Source organism: Chiroxiphia lanceolata, chromosome 2 (assembly GCF_009829145.1).
Source record: "Chiroxiphia lanceolata isolate bChiLan1 chromosome 2, bChiLan1.pri, whole genome shotgun sequence".
In the NCBI taxonomy this organism is placed as follows: Eukaryota; Metazoa; Chordata; class Aves; order Passeriformes; family Pipridae; genus Chiroxiphia; species Chiroxiphia lanceolata.
This window is the reverse complement of record NC_045638.1, coordinates 78,659,261-78,672,331: the sequence shown is the minus strand read 5'-3', so window position 1 is coordinate 78,672,331 and position 13,071 is coordinate 78,659,261. Positions and strand designations below refer to the sequence as shown.

The 13,071-nt window shown below is 35.9% G+C and overlaps 1 protein-coding gene across 1 annotated transcript; it reads right to left on the bottom strand.

The window, feature by feature from the left end:
• Window positions 1–4,429: 4,429 nt before the first annotated feature.
• Window positions 4,430–11,196, bottom strand: LOC116782473 (interstitial collagenase-like). Its single transcript, XM_032679219.1, has 10 exons — window positions 11,173–11,196; window positions 9,953–10,197; window positions 9,479–9,627; window positions 9,263–9,388; window positions 8,371–8,532; window positions 7,891–8,008; window positions 7,106–7,239; window positions 5,920–6,079; window positions 4,901–5,001; window positions 4,430–4,680 (listed from the first exon to the last, which is right to left on the bottom strand). The coding sequence occupies exons 2-10, from the start codon at window positions 10,102–10,104 to the stop codon at window positions 4,580–4,582; spliced, it is 1,203 nt and encodes a 400-aa protein (XP_032535110.1). The 5' UTR covers window positions 10,105–10,197; window positions 11,173–11,196; the 3' UTR covers window positions 4,430–4,579.
• Window positions 11,197–13,071: the final 1,875 nt, after the last annotated feature.

The following is a 13,071-nucleotide window of genomic DNA, read 5'->3' as shown; positions in this document are numbered from 1 at the left end:
TCCTCATTCACTGGCAGCAAAGGGAGCTGAAGGTGTCTGGCACCTCAGAGGAGCTCTGACAGCGTGTCCTCAACTTACACAAAACAGTTGTAAGAAATACCTTCATGTTGGACGGTGGCTTTTTCAGGAAATCCTTGCTTCCCTGTTTTTGGCTTTTTTGCTGTCCCTTGCAGCCAATTTCTCTCCAGATGGAGGTGTTAATGATGGATTTTTCCATCTAAATAGCCTCGTTAGATAAACTTATTTGTCAATGGCATTTCTCAGCTACCATAAAAAAAACAAACAACAAACCTGTCCCTTGATTTGTTTTTATTATCATTGCATTGTATGGATCCCATTCAGTTCTGTAACTGAAGTACAACTTATAACAACAATTGTTCTGAGACAGAGAGCTCAACTGAGCTGATACTGGAAATGATGTGTGTATTTATTCAGAAGTACAAACTTTCTTTTTTGAGACCTGTCTTATGTTTTCAAATGGATATGTTTGTTTGTCTCAAAGGTTTCAAATCTAGAAGGAATGACCATGGTGCTACCATCTGACCATGTACATGCATATGCCATGAAAGACAAAAAAAACCTGCTCAGTGGCTTTTGCATCAAATATGTTTTCCAATGGCACTAGAACACATTTTTGAAAAAACATGTTTTGGCTGATATGGATTTTATTTTATATAAAAATCAAGCACTACGAGTAGATTTGATGTGAACTGGGAGAAGTGATTATCTTTCTACCCACTGTGGCTGGCTATCAGATCCCCACAGCTTGTCTGCCATGTAGCAGTAGCAGGATAGAGACAATGAGAGCAGCTAGGTTAAGATCAGCTGCACCTAACTTTATGCATTTATCAGTTAAGTATTCTTCTATAGAAAACAGAGAAATACATATCTCTGGAGAGTGATTCAACCAACTACCTTAGAATAGGATGATCTGACCTCTATTGGTGCTCTCTGTCTTCATTGAAACAACTAATTTAGACCACATTTCCTAGTTTCAGCTAACATTAGTGTTTGCTCAGAAGACATTTGAGTGGCAGGTGATGGAGGTCTACATCACACAAAGCAGTACCAGGGTTTTGCAACTTGGCCACCTACACAGCAGCCAGTTCCCACTGTCCATGGGAAAAAGACCTGAATATGTTTTTTTGCAAGCAGTGTTTCACAAATACCCCTATAGCTGGCCTTGAGGCCTGGGAAAAGAAGAAGCTGTATAAGTTGCTTCTGGTTACGGTTTCCTAATGCTTTTGTATAGGCAGCTTCTGGCTACAGTTTCCTAATGCTTATCTTTGACATTTGTTAGAGCTGGTGGATATTGATCTGCATCATGACTTCTTTTCTCCCCTTAGAATTGGTTTTATCCAGACAGCAGCAATGTGATCTATGTTTTAATCCAGAAAGGTCACTGCCTATCCTCATCACATCAGTAGTACCAGGTGACGTTATACAGAGCATCACAGGAGTCAGCAATGCTGCTGCATTGTGTTGATCTTAACAAATACCAGCAGGGATTCAACATTCCTGATTGTTCACAATATGGGTGTCTGTGAGTTAACTGTCTAAGCTTGCATTATATCAACAGAAATCTAATCAATATGGTCAAATGGCATTTAGAGAGCATTTCATCTCACCACATGTAGGAAGTAAACTTTAGTAGGATGCTCTCAGGAGCTCACCAAATGTTTTAATAGACACCATTGCCTGTGGTGACAACCTAAGCCTGAGATCAGATGAAAACACTTGGGCAGCAATTAAGCTGCCTAAAATGTGATTTGTTGTGCTTTTTAGACAGTCTAGTGAACCTAAGACATTGACACAGGTCTGGTGTCTGCGATCCAGAACCTAGAGGGGATGTGTGGCTTCTAGACTGGTAGTTGGAAGCCAATTGGAAACCTTCAGGTACCTTAATTGCACTAGAGAACTGTTCAGGCATCGGAGTTGAGCCACTATTTTTCAGGATCAATCCTTCCATGGAGTCAACAAACTTGAATCATTATTCAAGCTGAATGAAAAACATGGGACAAAGGTAAATGGTTCAGATAATCTCTCTGACCTTTGACAAACCTTTAGTGAAGACTGAAGCCTATGAGAGCAGGATTCAACCACCTGAGAATAAGTCCTTAGAGACAGTACAGACTCTGTGGGACTTTGGGAAGCGATGATCTCCCAGAAATCCTGTTTCATACCCGCATGGGTTGCTTGGATACCCTAAAGCTCCTCAAATGCACTAAACACATTTAAGGAATTGAATTCCTGTCTGGGCAAATCTACCTCAGATAGTAATTATAGGGGCTATAATTACACACTAAACCTGTAGCAAGACAGTAGGGAGTGGTACAGTGCTTTAACATAGTACAGTAATTAGCAAATAGGACTGTTAACTTATTAAAAAGGAGTAAGAATATGGCAGGTGATTGTGTGGACTGAGTTGGAAACAACACCCAGATTCCAAATTACTGAAAGCGTGTGCCTGAAGGCAGACAAGAGCCACTGGTACCAGAGGTGCCCTCCTCCTAATGGTGTGGCTGGGATGGAGCAATCACCACTCTCATGAAGGCGGAGGAAATATTCACTCACATAAGCACGGGTAACATTTCTCACAAAGACATCACTTTATTTTGAGCTCTTGGTCTTCCTGCAATTGGGAAATACGCAAAGCGATTTCAAAAATGTGTCTGGCAACTAAAAATAAGAACTTCACAGGATACCAAAAGGCATAGACTAAAAATATACCATTAGAATCTCCATCCTCTTTTTAACTTCTTTGTTTTCCATGGTTTGTAGATTACCCTTTATCTTTCTTTCCTCTAAAACATAACCACTTCCGTACCCCTTGTCTCCCACTTAACATTTCTTTGCCCCATGACTACACATTACTTCTTTATTCTAGAGAGGGATTAACATTCTGCTCTAAATCTGAGGAGCTCTTTTGGCATTACCTTGAGATCTTCTGTTTCTACATCATATCTGTAGGGGACATGTACTCCCAGTTTTTAATTTTTAATATATAATTTTTCTATTAAGAAATAGAAAACCTTGTAAAACCTTGTGTTATGTTTGACCTTCCTTGCTAAAAATACCAACATGATCTATTTAGATTTATATACTTCCCAATCAATTTTTGGTTTAATTGTCATTGTTAGTTCAGTAGTACTGGCTTACTCGAGAAAATACATTTAAATAGCATTGCTACAAAGGCTTGAAATTAGAGAATTGGTACTTACAATACCTTGTGAGAACAGGATTTACATAAGTTGACTTTTAATTAAAGCCTTTTATTTGCTGTAATTTATTTTTATTTTTATTATTTTATAATATTTTCTTAGGTGTTATAAAGTATATAATCAAGTTAATTTTCAACTATACAATTTATTATCTTTGAATAGTATTTAGATTATCTTTTATTCCTGAATTTATTAAACATAAGAACTACCTAGTCTGTTCTTTATTTATGAAGGATATAATTTAATAGGTTTCTAATACAGACAGATAAGTAATGAAAAAAATGAAACATATATATATATTATGAGGTTACACATTCTTTTCTCAAATATAATTACTTCTATTACAGTAACCTCAAACCTTCCTCTGAAGCATGTTGAATGATGCAGGTGTTATACAAGATAACACATTTTGTGTTGGTCATATGTCTTTTGATGTTATCAGCTGAGCTACAAAGATTAAAGAGAAAGTGGATAACCCTTCAAAAACCATTTTAATTGAGGGTATTTGCAAAAAAAATATGGTTAAGCTGGAAGTAAAGTTGTCTTTTTCATGAATTTTTTTCTCTGAAGTATTTTTGGCCAAGAATTTTCATTTTTCAAGCAAACTTTTTGATTCTTTAACCCACTGAAATTAGGAAGGATTTACTAACTCCTGGAGTAGTAAGCACTTGAAAGGTCCCTGATTAAAGCGGTTTATTTGTTCGTTATATGAAGTGGCTGCCTGTGATAGCAAGAGACTTGCTTCAGTGATCTCAGGGGTCCTGTCTAATCTACAATTCCAGCCTTGAAACCAGTTTCTAAAACCAAAAATATAAGAACGCACACCCCACACACATCACACCCCTCTGCCTACAGCTGCAAAGACATACGCCCCAGAGAGCAGACTAAGAGTGGAAGTTGGGGAAAGAGGAACAGAAGGTGGAATTAGACTTGTACACTGATGATAATGAGCTCCAACTGGTCTAATTGCCCATCAGATTTTAACCAGGGCTTGTGTGGCTTGATGAAATTCAGAGGCAGCTGTCTGCCCCTTTCTCTGTCTTTGGAGAAAAAAGATTTGTCATTTCCTGCCAGAATACATTTTTTTAGTGTTTGGAAGCTAGACTTGGCTCTTGAGCATTAGGCCAAATAAGACATAAAGGACACAATTATATGAGAAACATAATTTATTTGGAAACTTAACAGTAACAGGTGAAATTGCCATAAATTATAAAAATGTATTTAGTTTAAAATAAATAATTGTTAATAGTATACTCCTACGGAATTTCAACAGAAATCCATTCTGACCTGGTAGTCAGGCAATGCTGAAAAATGCAGGACATAAAAACATACGGTGTGCATATGAAAAAATATTGCAATTAACAATTAAACCAGCTGATGCTCTCCATTTGTCTAACAATCCGTTTGGCACGAGGATCAAACTGGAACTGAGTTGTTCCATGGAAGAAGTAGACATAGCCTAGAAGTAAAATATAATCCAATTATATTTCAGAGGTGACTTTTTTCAGTATTTTGGAAAAAAAGATCACCCCCATTATAAACTGTCCATATATACTTGATATTTTTCATTTCCTTCTCATTAAGGTTAATGACAGCTTTTTGAAAACTTTTGAAAATTATTCTATCTACAGAAGCCCAAATATTCAAGTAAACACAGATTAAAGGTATGTTTTACTCACCATCTTTCCAGAAAGCAGCATCAACTCTGCCAATTTTTCCAAAGTCAGAGACTATTTTCCTGGGATAACCATGATCCATGGATTTTTTCTTTTCATCATATCTTAGAACAAGAAACACCATTATAATTTGTGAGGAAGCAGATAATATTTTGAAAGTCAAAAGTGAATTCGTACACGTACACAACTCTGCTGTTACTAAGAAGCCTTATAAAGATAACTAAAGTAGTTTTTTGATTCTTTCTATTGTGTATTAGATTTCTCACATTATGAATGTCCTGAGATTTGAAAATCCTGCTTATGGCAAAGTTTGCAACAAGGTTCTCAGAGACCCTGGGAACACAGCACAGGAATTTATTAATGTATTTCTGGACTGGTAGAGCCTTCCTTAGGTATCACTGGCACATAAAAGAGTTTTTATTTCCAGGCACTGAATATCCAGTTCAATATAAAAGCAAAACAGAAAACTTTGGAGAAGAAGACAGTAGCACAGTCCTGAAACATTGTTGAATTAGTGTCAGTGATGCACTTTTTAAACAATGTTGCTCTCTGAAATTTGTTGTGCTTGAATCAGAAATACGACCAGTTGTACATTTGGAGAATATTTAGAATCTCTTCATAGAGAAATTTAATACAACACTCTCTATTAGCAATTAATTTTGTTTAAAATGTAAATTCAAAGTGGACATATTTGCACGGAACAGCAGCACCATCATAAAGAAAAAGTGAGTAATTTATAGAAAACCACTCTTTAATTGAGCAGCTTCTTCATTCAGTTCCAAGTAATTACATTCCTGCTACAGGAATCCAATCTTTAGCAAAAAAAAAAAAAAAAAAACAAAACTATAGAAAAGCTGACATTTTCTAGCAAATGCTTAGTTTATTTAAGCATTAGAAAATCACATTTAAATTTGTGGAATATACCTTGTTTAAACATCATTACACTTGGATTTTATAGTAATACATTAATCCCCAGGGACAAATGAAAATAGGCCTTCTGGTAAATGAACATAAAATCTTACCTCCAGTATCTGTTAGCTACAAAGAAGTATGTTTTTCCTGTGGTTTCATCACTGTAAGCTGCATTAACTCTTTTAACAGTCTTCGGGAACCCCAAGCGGTAGATTGGTTTGGGATAGCCAGGTGCAATATCATATCCCCTGACAACCCAATATTTATCCTCTGAAAAATGTAAGAAAATTTAATTTGGTTTTGCTATTCATAAGCAGCATTTACTTGTGTTTTACTTGTGTAGAAAATAATGTGTCTAGATGTCAGCATTATTCCTCTCAGTTTTCTACTTTCAAAAATTTTTCTAATTCTCACACTGGGATTCATCATGAAGACAACGGAAATATCTTTTGTTTTTGGGAGTAAAACATTAGAATCATAAGGTGTATGGATAACAACTTTCCTCAGATTTTTTTTGAAATGAATATAAAGTAATTGTCTGGATAACAACTTGGAGAAGGCTGGAGGTTGATCAGTTAATCCACTGACACTGGATTAGGTTATTGAGTTTATTAAATTCCTGCAATATACTATTTGATTAGAGAATCATATAATATTTTGAAAACTAGTCAGTATGCATCAATTTAAACTATTAAGAAAAGCATATATATCTAATTAAAGTGCTTTGGTAATTTTAAGTGCAATGAACATATTTATATGTGGTAATATATCATGTACCTAAATATGTATATAATAAAGTTATTTGAGATATTTAAAGGGTATTTGAGACCTTTAACAAAAAGGACTGATTTTTAGCTCAGTGAACAATTTTCCTCGCACAGTACTCTTTTCCTCCAACATTTTTTTTGGTAGGTTTTTTTCCCAAAAATATCACAAAATGTAATAAGCATACCAGTAACAGTAGTGTAAAAAGGTCTGTATTTGTCAATTGAATTCACAAAAAATCCTTCTGCACAAAGTGAAGTACTGTTACCTGAAGAGAACTAGACCTGAAGAAGGGTAGCTGTTTTCATGTCTTATTTTTCAGAGCAGTAGGTATAACAGAAGGGCAAGTTTTCAGGTTTATGACCTCTGGAGATCCCTTACAGCAGTATGATTCTCTGGTTTAATTACTTGCAGAATTGTAAGATTTTCTGTTTCACTTCCTTAAAAAACACTGACTTCTGTAATTGCATAGTTTGCAAAGGAGAAGGAAGTAACTGGTCAGAAAAAGTAGAGAATTTCAGATTCCATTACCTTTAAAAAGTACAATTTCATCCTTTTCAATGTTTTCGTATGCAGCTTGAATTCCTGATGGTAATGTTGGCCAGAACAGTGAGATAAAATTGAGCTCAGTCTCTGTCCTCGCAGGATGTTTGCGCAGCATATATCTGTTTTAAACAAAATTTATGTGATAAAATAGTTCCACTCCTATCATAAATGCAAAATAATTATTATAGCTCCTGGAGTGTAACAGAGGGGAGATGAGTACTTGGGTGTGAATACTCCCCCTCCACTGAATGTAAAGGCAATCTACAGCAACAGAATTCTTAATTTTAGCACCTCAGTTACATGCTAAAAATCAGGCAAGTTCAATACAAGGCCTTCTATTTCTTTGTATATCAAGAAGGCTCAGACCTAGGTTCAGTAACCACCTAACAAACATCTTTCTGCCTTGCCACGCTTTCAGTTCTGCCACTGCTCCTTAACCGAGGATGAGTGTGGGACCCACGGACACATTGCTAAGGGACATATGAACGCTCTTGCTCTTTAGTTGAATGGAGTTCAGAGACAAGTCTGTCACAGTGGCCACAGTAGTAGAATAGCTGGAAGACAACCTACAAGCTCTTGTCACTGTCCCTGCTCTTGTCAACTAGGGCTCTTAGGACTAACGATTTGAGAACTCTTCCTTCTGTAAATACACAGTAGTTTTCTAGTGCTTCTCTTTGTACTAGATTCCAAAAGGATAGTTTTTCCCTTAGTGGAATTTTTTAAATTACTGAATTTTTTAAAGGGGCAATATATATGCTTGTTGTATTTACCTGCCCTTGAAGAAGAATATTTCTCCACGTAGGGTAACAACAGAATCAAATGTCAAATTTGGGTCACAGGCTTCTGGAGTTACGGGTCCTGTTGGCTGCACAGCAGCATTAGACTGCCCTATAGGATGAATGTTTATCGTTTAGTGTGGAGAAATATAAAGACAGTGCTCAGAAGTTCTGTGAGGACACAAAGAACTCTTTTTACAGAGAATGAAAATTACAATTTTAAAGTAAGTGTCATGATACACAGGATTTTAATATTGGTAAAATCGGTTGTGTTCATCTGTTCCAAAATGAGTTTTTTGCAGAAATGGACTTCAGCTGAAGTTAGCTTCCAGGGATTTTCTCTCTTTTGTTATCCGCTTTTCAGTAGCTGTTAAACATCTCATTTTGGCGGAATAAATGTAGTTTTGATAAATTCCTTTTATCATTTATCAACCTCTCAAGTAGAAATATTAAATAAATATATGTTTTTCTTACCATATATGGCTTGAATGCCATCAATGTCATCTTGGGGAAGAAGGAATTCATTGGGGTCCGTGTAGGAGTAAGTTGGATACATCAGTGCTCCAGGATCATTTGAATGAGACAGACCCAGTGAATGGCCAAGCTCATGGGCAACAACAATGAACAAATTGTAGCCTGTGGGATAAAAATCATACAAAGAAGGTAAAATCTATTTCGGTATTTAGCACAGTCGACTTATGCTTCCTCCTAAAATACACCAAAATGCAAGAAAGATTGTAAGTAATTCTATCAACATCACAACTTAAAAACATCACAACAGAAGAGCTATATGAGTAACTAAAGAATGTCTGGCCTTAACTGTGGTCTCATTGTCCTTTCTCTAGTGTTCTTGTATCTTAAACACAAACTGTTTCTCCTGCTGTCACATAAACTGCTCAGATCAAGGATCATGCCAGTGATGAGTAGTTATTGGTAGAGATCCAACAGAAAAATGACTTCAAAACAAACACTGAGATAACAGTTTTGGTGATACTTGGACCATCCTAGTTAGCACCAAACTTTGAAGTTCTAGGTTAAGAAAGAGAAAGGATTTGCCTAGAGAAGTCTCCCATCAGATCTGCTTGTGTGCAAGTTTTAGCTTTCATCTGAAAAAAAAGTATTTTAAAATGCTGACTTTAAAATTATTATAAACCATTATGAGCTAAATGTTTATATGCCATTATAAACCATTATGACCTAACCCCCTATTTTCTGCAAGGTAATTCCTAAAAAAAAAAAAGGCCAAATTCCACCTCTTTAGCTCACTTCTCTGCCTGTAATCAAGCTCATGAAGTAATAAGCATCACTTGAGCTAAGAACATCCAGGGTAAAACTAAATAAATGAATCCAGTTACAAAATCCTTACCTCTTCCATCTTTTGTCCAAGCTTCCTCCTCATCAATATGTACATCCCCACCAATACCTTCACCAGGCTGGAATGCATGAGCCAGCTGCCCATTAGGACCATCAAAAGGAGAATTGTCACGATGGTCTATAATGAAGATATAAAAAATCAGTTAAAATCCTAAATTACTCCTATGACTGCAGATGGCTATTGAATATGCAAAGTTATCATTGTTACCTCTATAAGCAAAAGAAATCATGATATCTGCTTCTTTGTCCTCAACCCTTTGGAATGTCAGTGGTGTTACGTTGCTCCAGACACTGATAGCTTTTCGGATTGCTTCATCTACATCAGCTTTTGTCATCTTTGGGGTATAATTCAAAATTCTTCAAAGAAAAAACAACACATAATAATATATTGTTAAGAATTTCATTGAAATTTCAGCATTTTTTCTGAACTTCAGCATTTTAGTTGAAAAATAATAACTTGTGAAAAAGTAAAAAATCTTAGACGTATCTCTTGTGAATGAAAATCAATAATGGCTTCAGTTTAAATACTGCCTTCCAGAGTGTGTCTTCTTCTAGGAATCACTTAATCACTCTATATGTCCATATATGGCATAATATAATTACTTCAGACCCCCCTCCCCCCAAAGTTGGGGTGCTAGATTTTTTGAATAAGATCTTTTTGATTCAGATTAGGAAATATTACCTGTATGTCAGACTATTTCTTTTCCATTTGGGATTCCCTGCTGTGAACACATATTGCCCTATATCAGGTACACCACATCTGGGTTTTTTCATCATCTCCAAAGTGTCAAGATCAGGTTTCCCAGTCACTTGTAGTCCAAAGAATGACTGCATTTCCTTGAGCTTTGCAGCAAGGGGATTTTCACCATGGCTTCTTAAATGAGGATGGCTATCCCTTTGAAGGTCATAGAAATTCTGTAGATAACTCTGAATCAGAGTTTTAAAAAAAGAAGAGCACTGTGTCATATCAGTACTGTCTTGGGTCACACTAAAATTTTCTGAGTAATCATGAACTATTCCCATGTCGACTTGCCCTGTGTTTACCAGGAGTAATAACAACCTATTTTCTCCAGGAAGTGGTGTGAAGAGTCAGGAATAATTTACCGTTTTGCTATAGTTTTCTGAATTTCTTGTTTCACTGATGGAATATATGAAGAAATGTCTTGAAAATCTCATATTTACTATTAATAAATACTCCCACATTATTATCATGTCCCACTACTCTAACAGCAAAATTTATGAGGAAGCTTATATCTGGTCTCATTCAAGGAAATCAAGATTGGCAGTGATACTCCAAACAGCCAGGTCTCCCACGAAAGCAGGTGACTACTACTAGAGAGTCAGACTTGGCAAATCATGCCTTTCATTTTTAGTTCCAAAATACTATAGTAGAAACTCAGGTCTCTACTAAATTTCAACACTTTTGTCTACAACAAATAGTGTTGTGTCTATGTGAGTGCTGTATTTCTCATAGATGTCCCTTTTTCCAAAATATTCCATAAAAGGTCTATTCAGCCAAACATTGGAACACTGCTTCAAGCAAGTTTCCTTCCTTATGTTGTTAAGACCAGTCATATTACAAGTTTCAAAGCACATTCAGAAATTCATATTGTTACTGAATTTGACTGTTTCTGCAGAGCCACAGAACTTGCTGCTAAAACTCAAGCTTCAGAAGTTTTGTTGTTTTACTGAAAACACCAAAAGTGAAATATGCAATATTCAAATGACTTTTGGGTAAAAAATTTCCATGCAATTTTCACACATTTTCTAGATTGATTGGGAAAGCTTTCTATTGAAACCTCTGCAAAATGGTAAATCCTTAATTTCAAGCAATATTCTGTGAGTTACAATTATAATTATCTCAAAGACTACCCTTTGAAATGCACTGAAAAAAATATTTACCTCTACAAGCTGTAGGGTTTTTCTTTCATCTTCTGCTTCTGGGGCCACAGGAAAAGCAGAGGAGATGGCTGCATATAACGACAGAAGAAGTGAAAGAGTCTTCATCTTCATCCAAGGTTCTCTGCCTCAGTTTCTTTCCTGAGCTACTGAACACACTTCTCAGCTTTGTTTATATAGCTAATAGTAAATCAGTGACAGCCTGACTCATGCTGTATAATATCCTCTGATTAGTAAAACTGATGCATAACGGTTTCATCACCAGGTAGTGACGCAATCTGTTTAATTTATGTTACTGTCCTTATCTTGTCCTAATCTTCTGTTTTGGGCAATTTTGTAGTGTGTTTAAAAATAAGGAAGTGTTTTTCAGATAAAATGTGGAGCTACATTTCATAGGTTTTCTTGAATTATGAATTTAGACTATTTATGGTACAAAGTCTTGATAAACTGTAGAAATAATAAGAAAAAACATGTAACAGCAACATAATATATTGTATGATAATGAATCAAATAGATGATACATATTATTTAATACTTAACAGACTACAGAATAATATGTTCTAATATGTAATAACAAAATACAAAAGACAGCACAAAGAACTTATCTAGGAATAATCAGCAGCATAACTCCAGGAGGACTCTTATCAGTTACCTAAAAGTTCTATCTAAAACAATCTTATGATATTAGCAGAACTGAGTGCTAAAATTATTCAACATTTTTTTACTAATATTAACAAAAATAGTCATGCTACTGAAATGCATAGCTGGGATCCTTTATGTATGGTAAGTGATATTTATACTCTTACCAGCATAGATAAGGTCTCAGCTGCAACAGTGTGTTTGGATTCAGGCAGACAGAGATGAGCTCTGGGAGAAAAAAACTCCATGAAACACAACAGGGATTTTCATCAGTGTGGAAACGGAAGACTAAAGTAACCATTTTGTGACTCTGTGTTTACTGTTTCATAGAAGGAGGAATGAGGGGAGCCATAATAAAGGTTGATAAATATATGAAAGTTTTAGTAAAAAGGAAGCAGTGACTAGTCTCCAAGACTTTAGAGTGGTCTTAAGCAACAGCGACTAAGTTAAGACATGAGGTTTGTGATTCTGCTACCTGAGCATTGGTGTTATTTGAGATGCCTTAGGGAATGACACCTGACCTCCAGCTGCCCTAGAAGGATGCATGTCTCCATAGATTCTGTGTCATGGCAGCCAGGCCTGGTGGGTGTCTCAAGTACAGGTAAATGATTAATGAGATGAAATATCCTTTAAGTTTTGTTGTTGTTGTTGTTATTGTTGTTATTGTTTTTTGTTTGGTTGGTTGATTGGCTGGTTTGGGGTTTTTTGCGTAGATATCTGTAAGTTATTTAGGTCTCTAAATTCCCGTTTTGGACAATGAATTCTAGAGAGTGATTCAACTGACCATAAGACATGGACTTGAAAATGAGATTAATTGCTGTCTATACTTCATTGACTGTATTGGGTTTAAATACCCTGGACACATGTGGGAACCTACAGTGTAGACCCCTAAACTGAGGAAAACAATTCTGACTGCAAGGACAGCTAAGCACCAGAGTATTTGGCCTGAAGTGGCTGTGTATTTGCTAACTCTGGAACCTGACAGGTACAGGTTGGACATCTCTCAGGATGGTTTTGATGTTTCTGTCCTTACTGGAGGTAAGGAGCTTCCTTGGAACCTTAAAAGGGAAACAGTAAATGTTAGTGTGAGAGGGAAAAATACAAATATACATAATTATTTTAATTATGCTGGAAAATTCTTCACTTAGTTTCTCAAATGGCATGAAAAATAATGTACTTAGTATGTAATTCTACATTCACTGTAGTGTAGCACCTCCTAGTTATATCTAGGTTCAGCAGAGCATAACATCATTCCTGGGAAAA

Excerpts from the sequence above, each read along its gene's own strand:
- LOC116782473 (XM_032679219.1), bottom strand. The coding sequence starts at position 10,104 with ATGCAGTCATTCTTTGGACTACAAGTGACTGGGAAACCTGATCTTGAC. Across the intron at positions 9,389-9,478 it reads GATTTCTTTTGCTTATAGAG|ACCATCGTGACAATTCTCCT; the intron begins GTAACAATGATA and ends TCTTCATTATAG. Across the intron at positions 6,080-7,105 it reads TGAAATTGTACTTTTTAAAG|AGGATAAATATTGGGTTGTC; the intron begins GTAATGGAATCT and ends TACATTTTTCAG.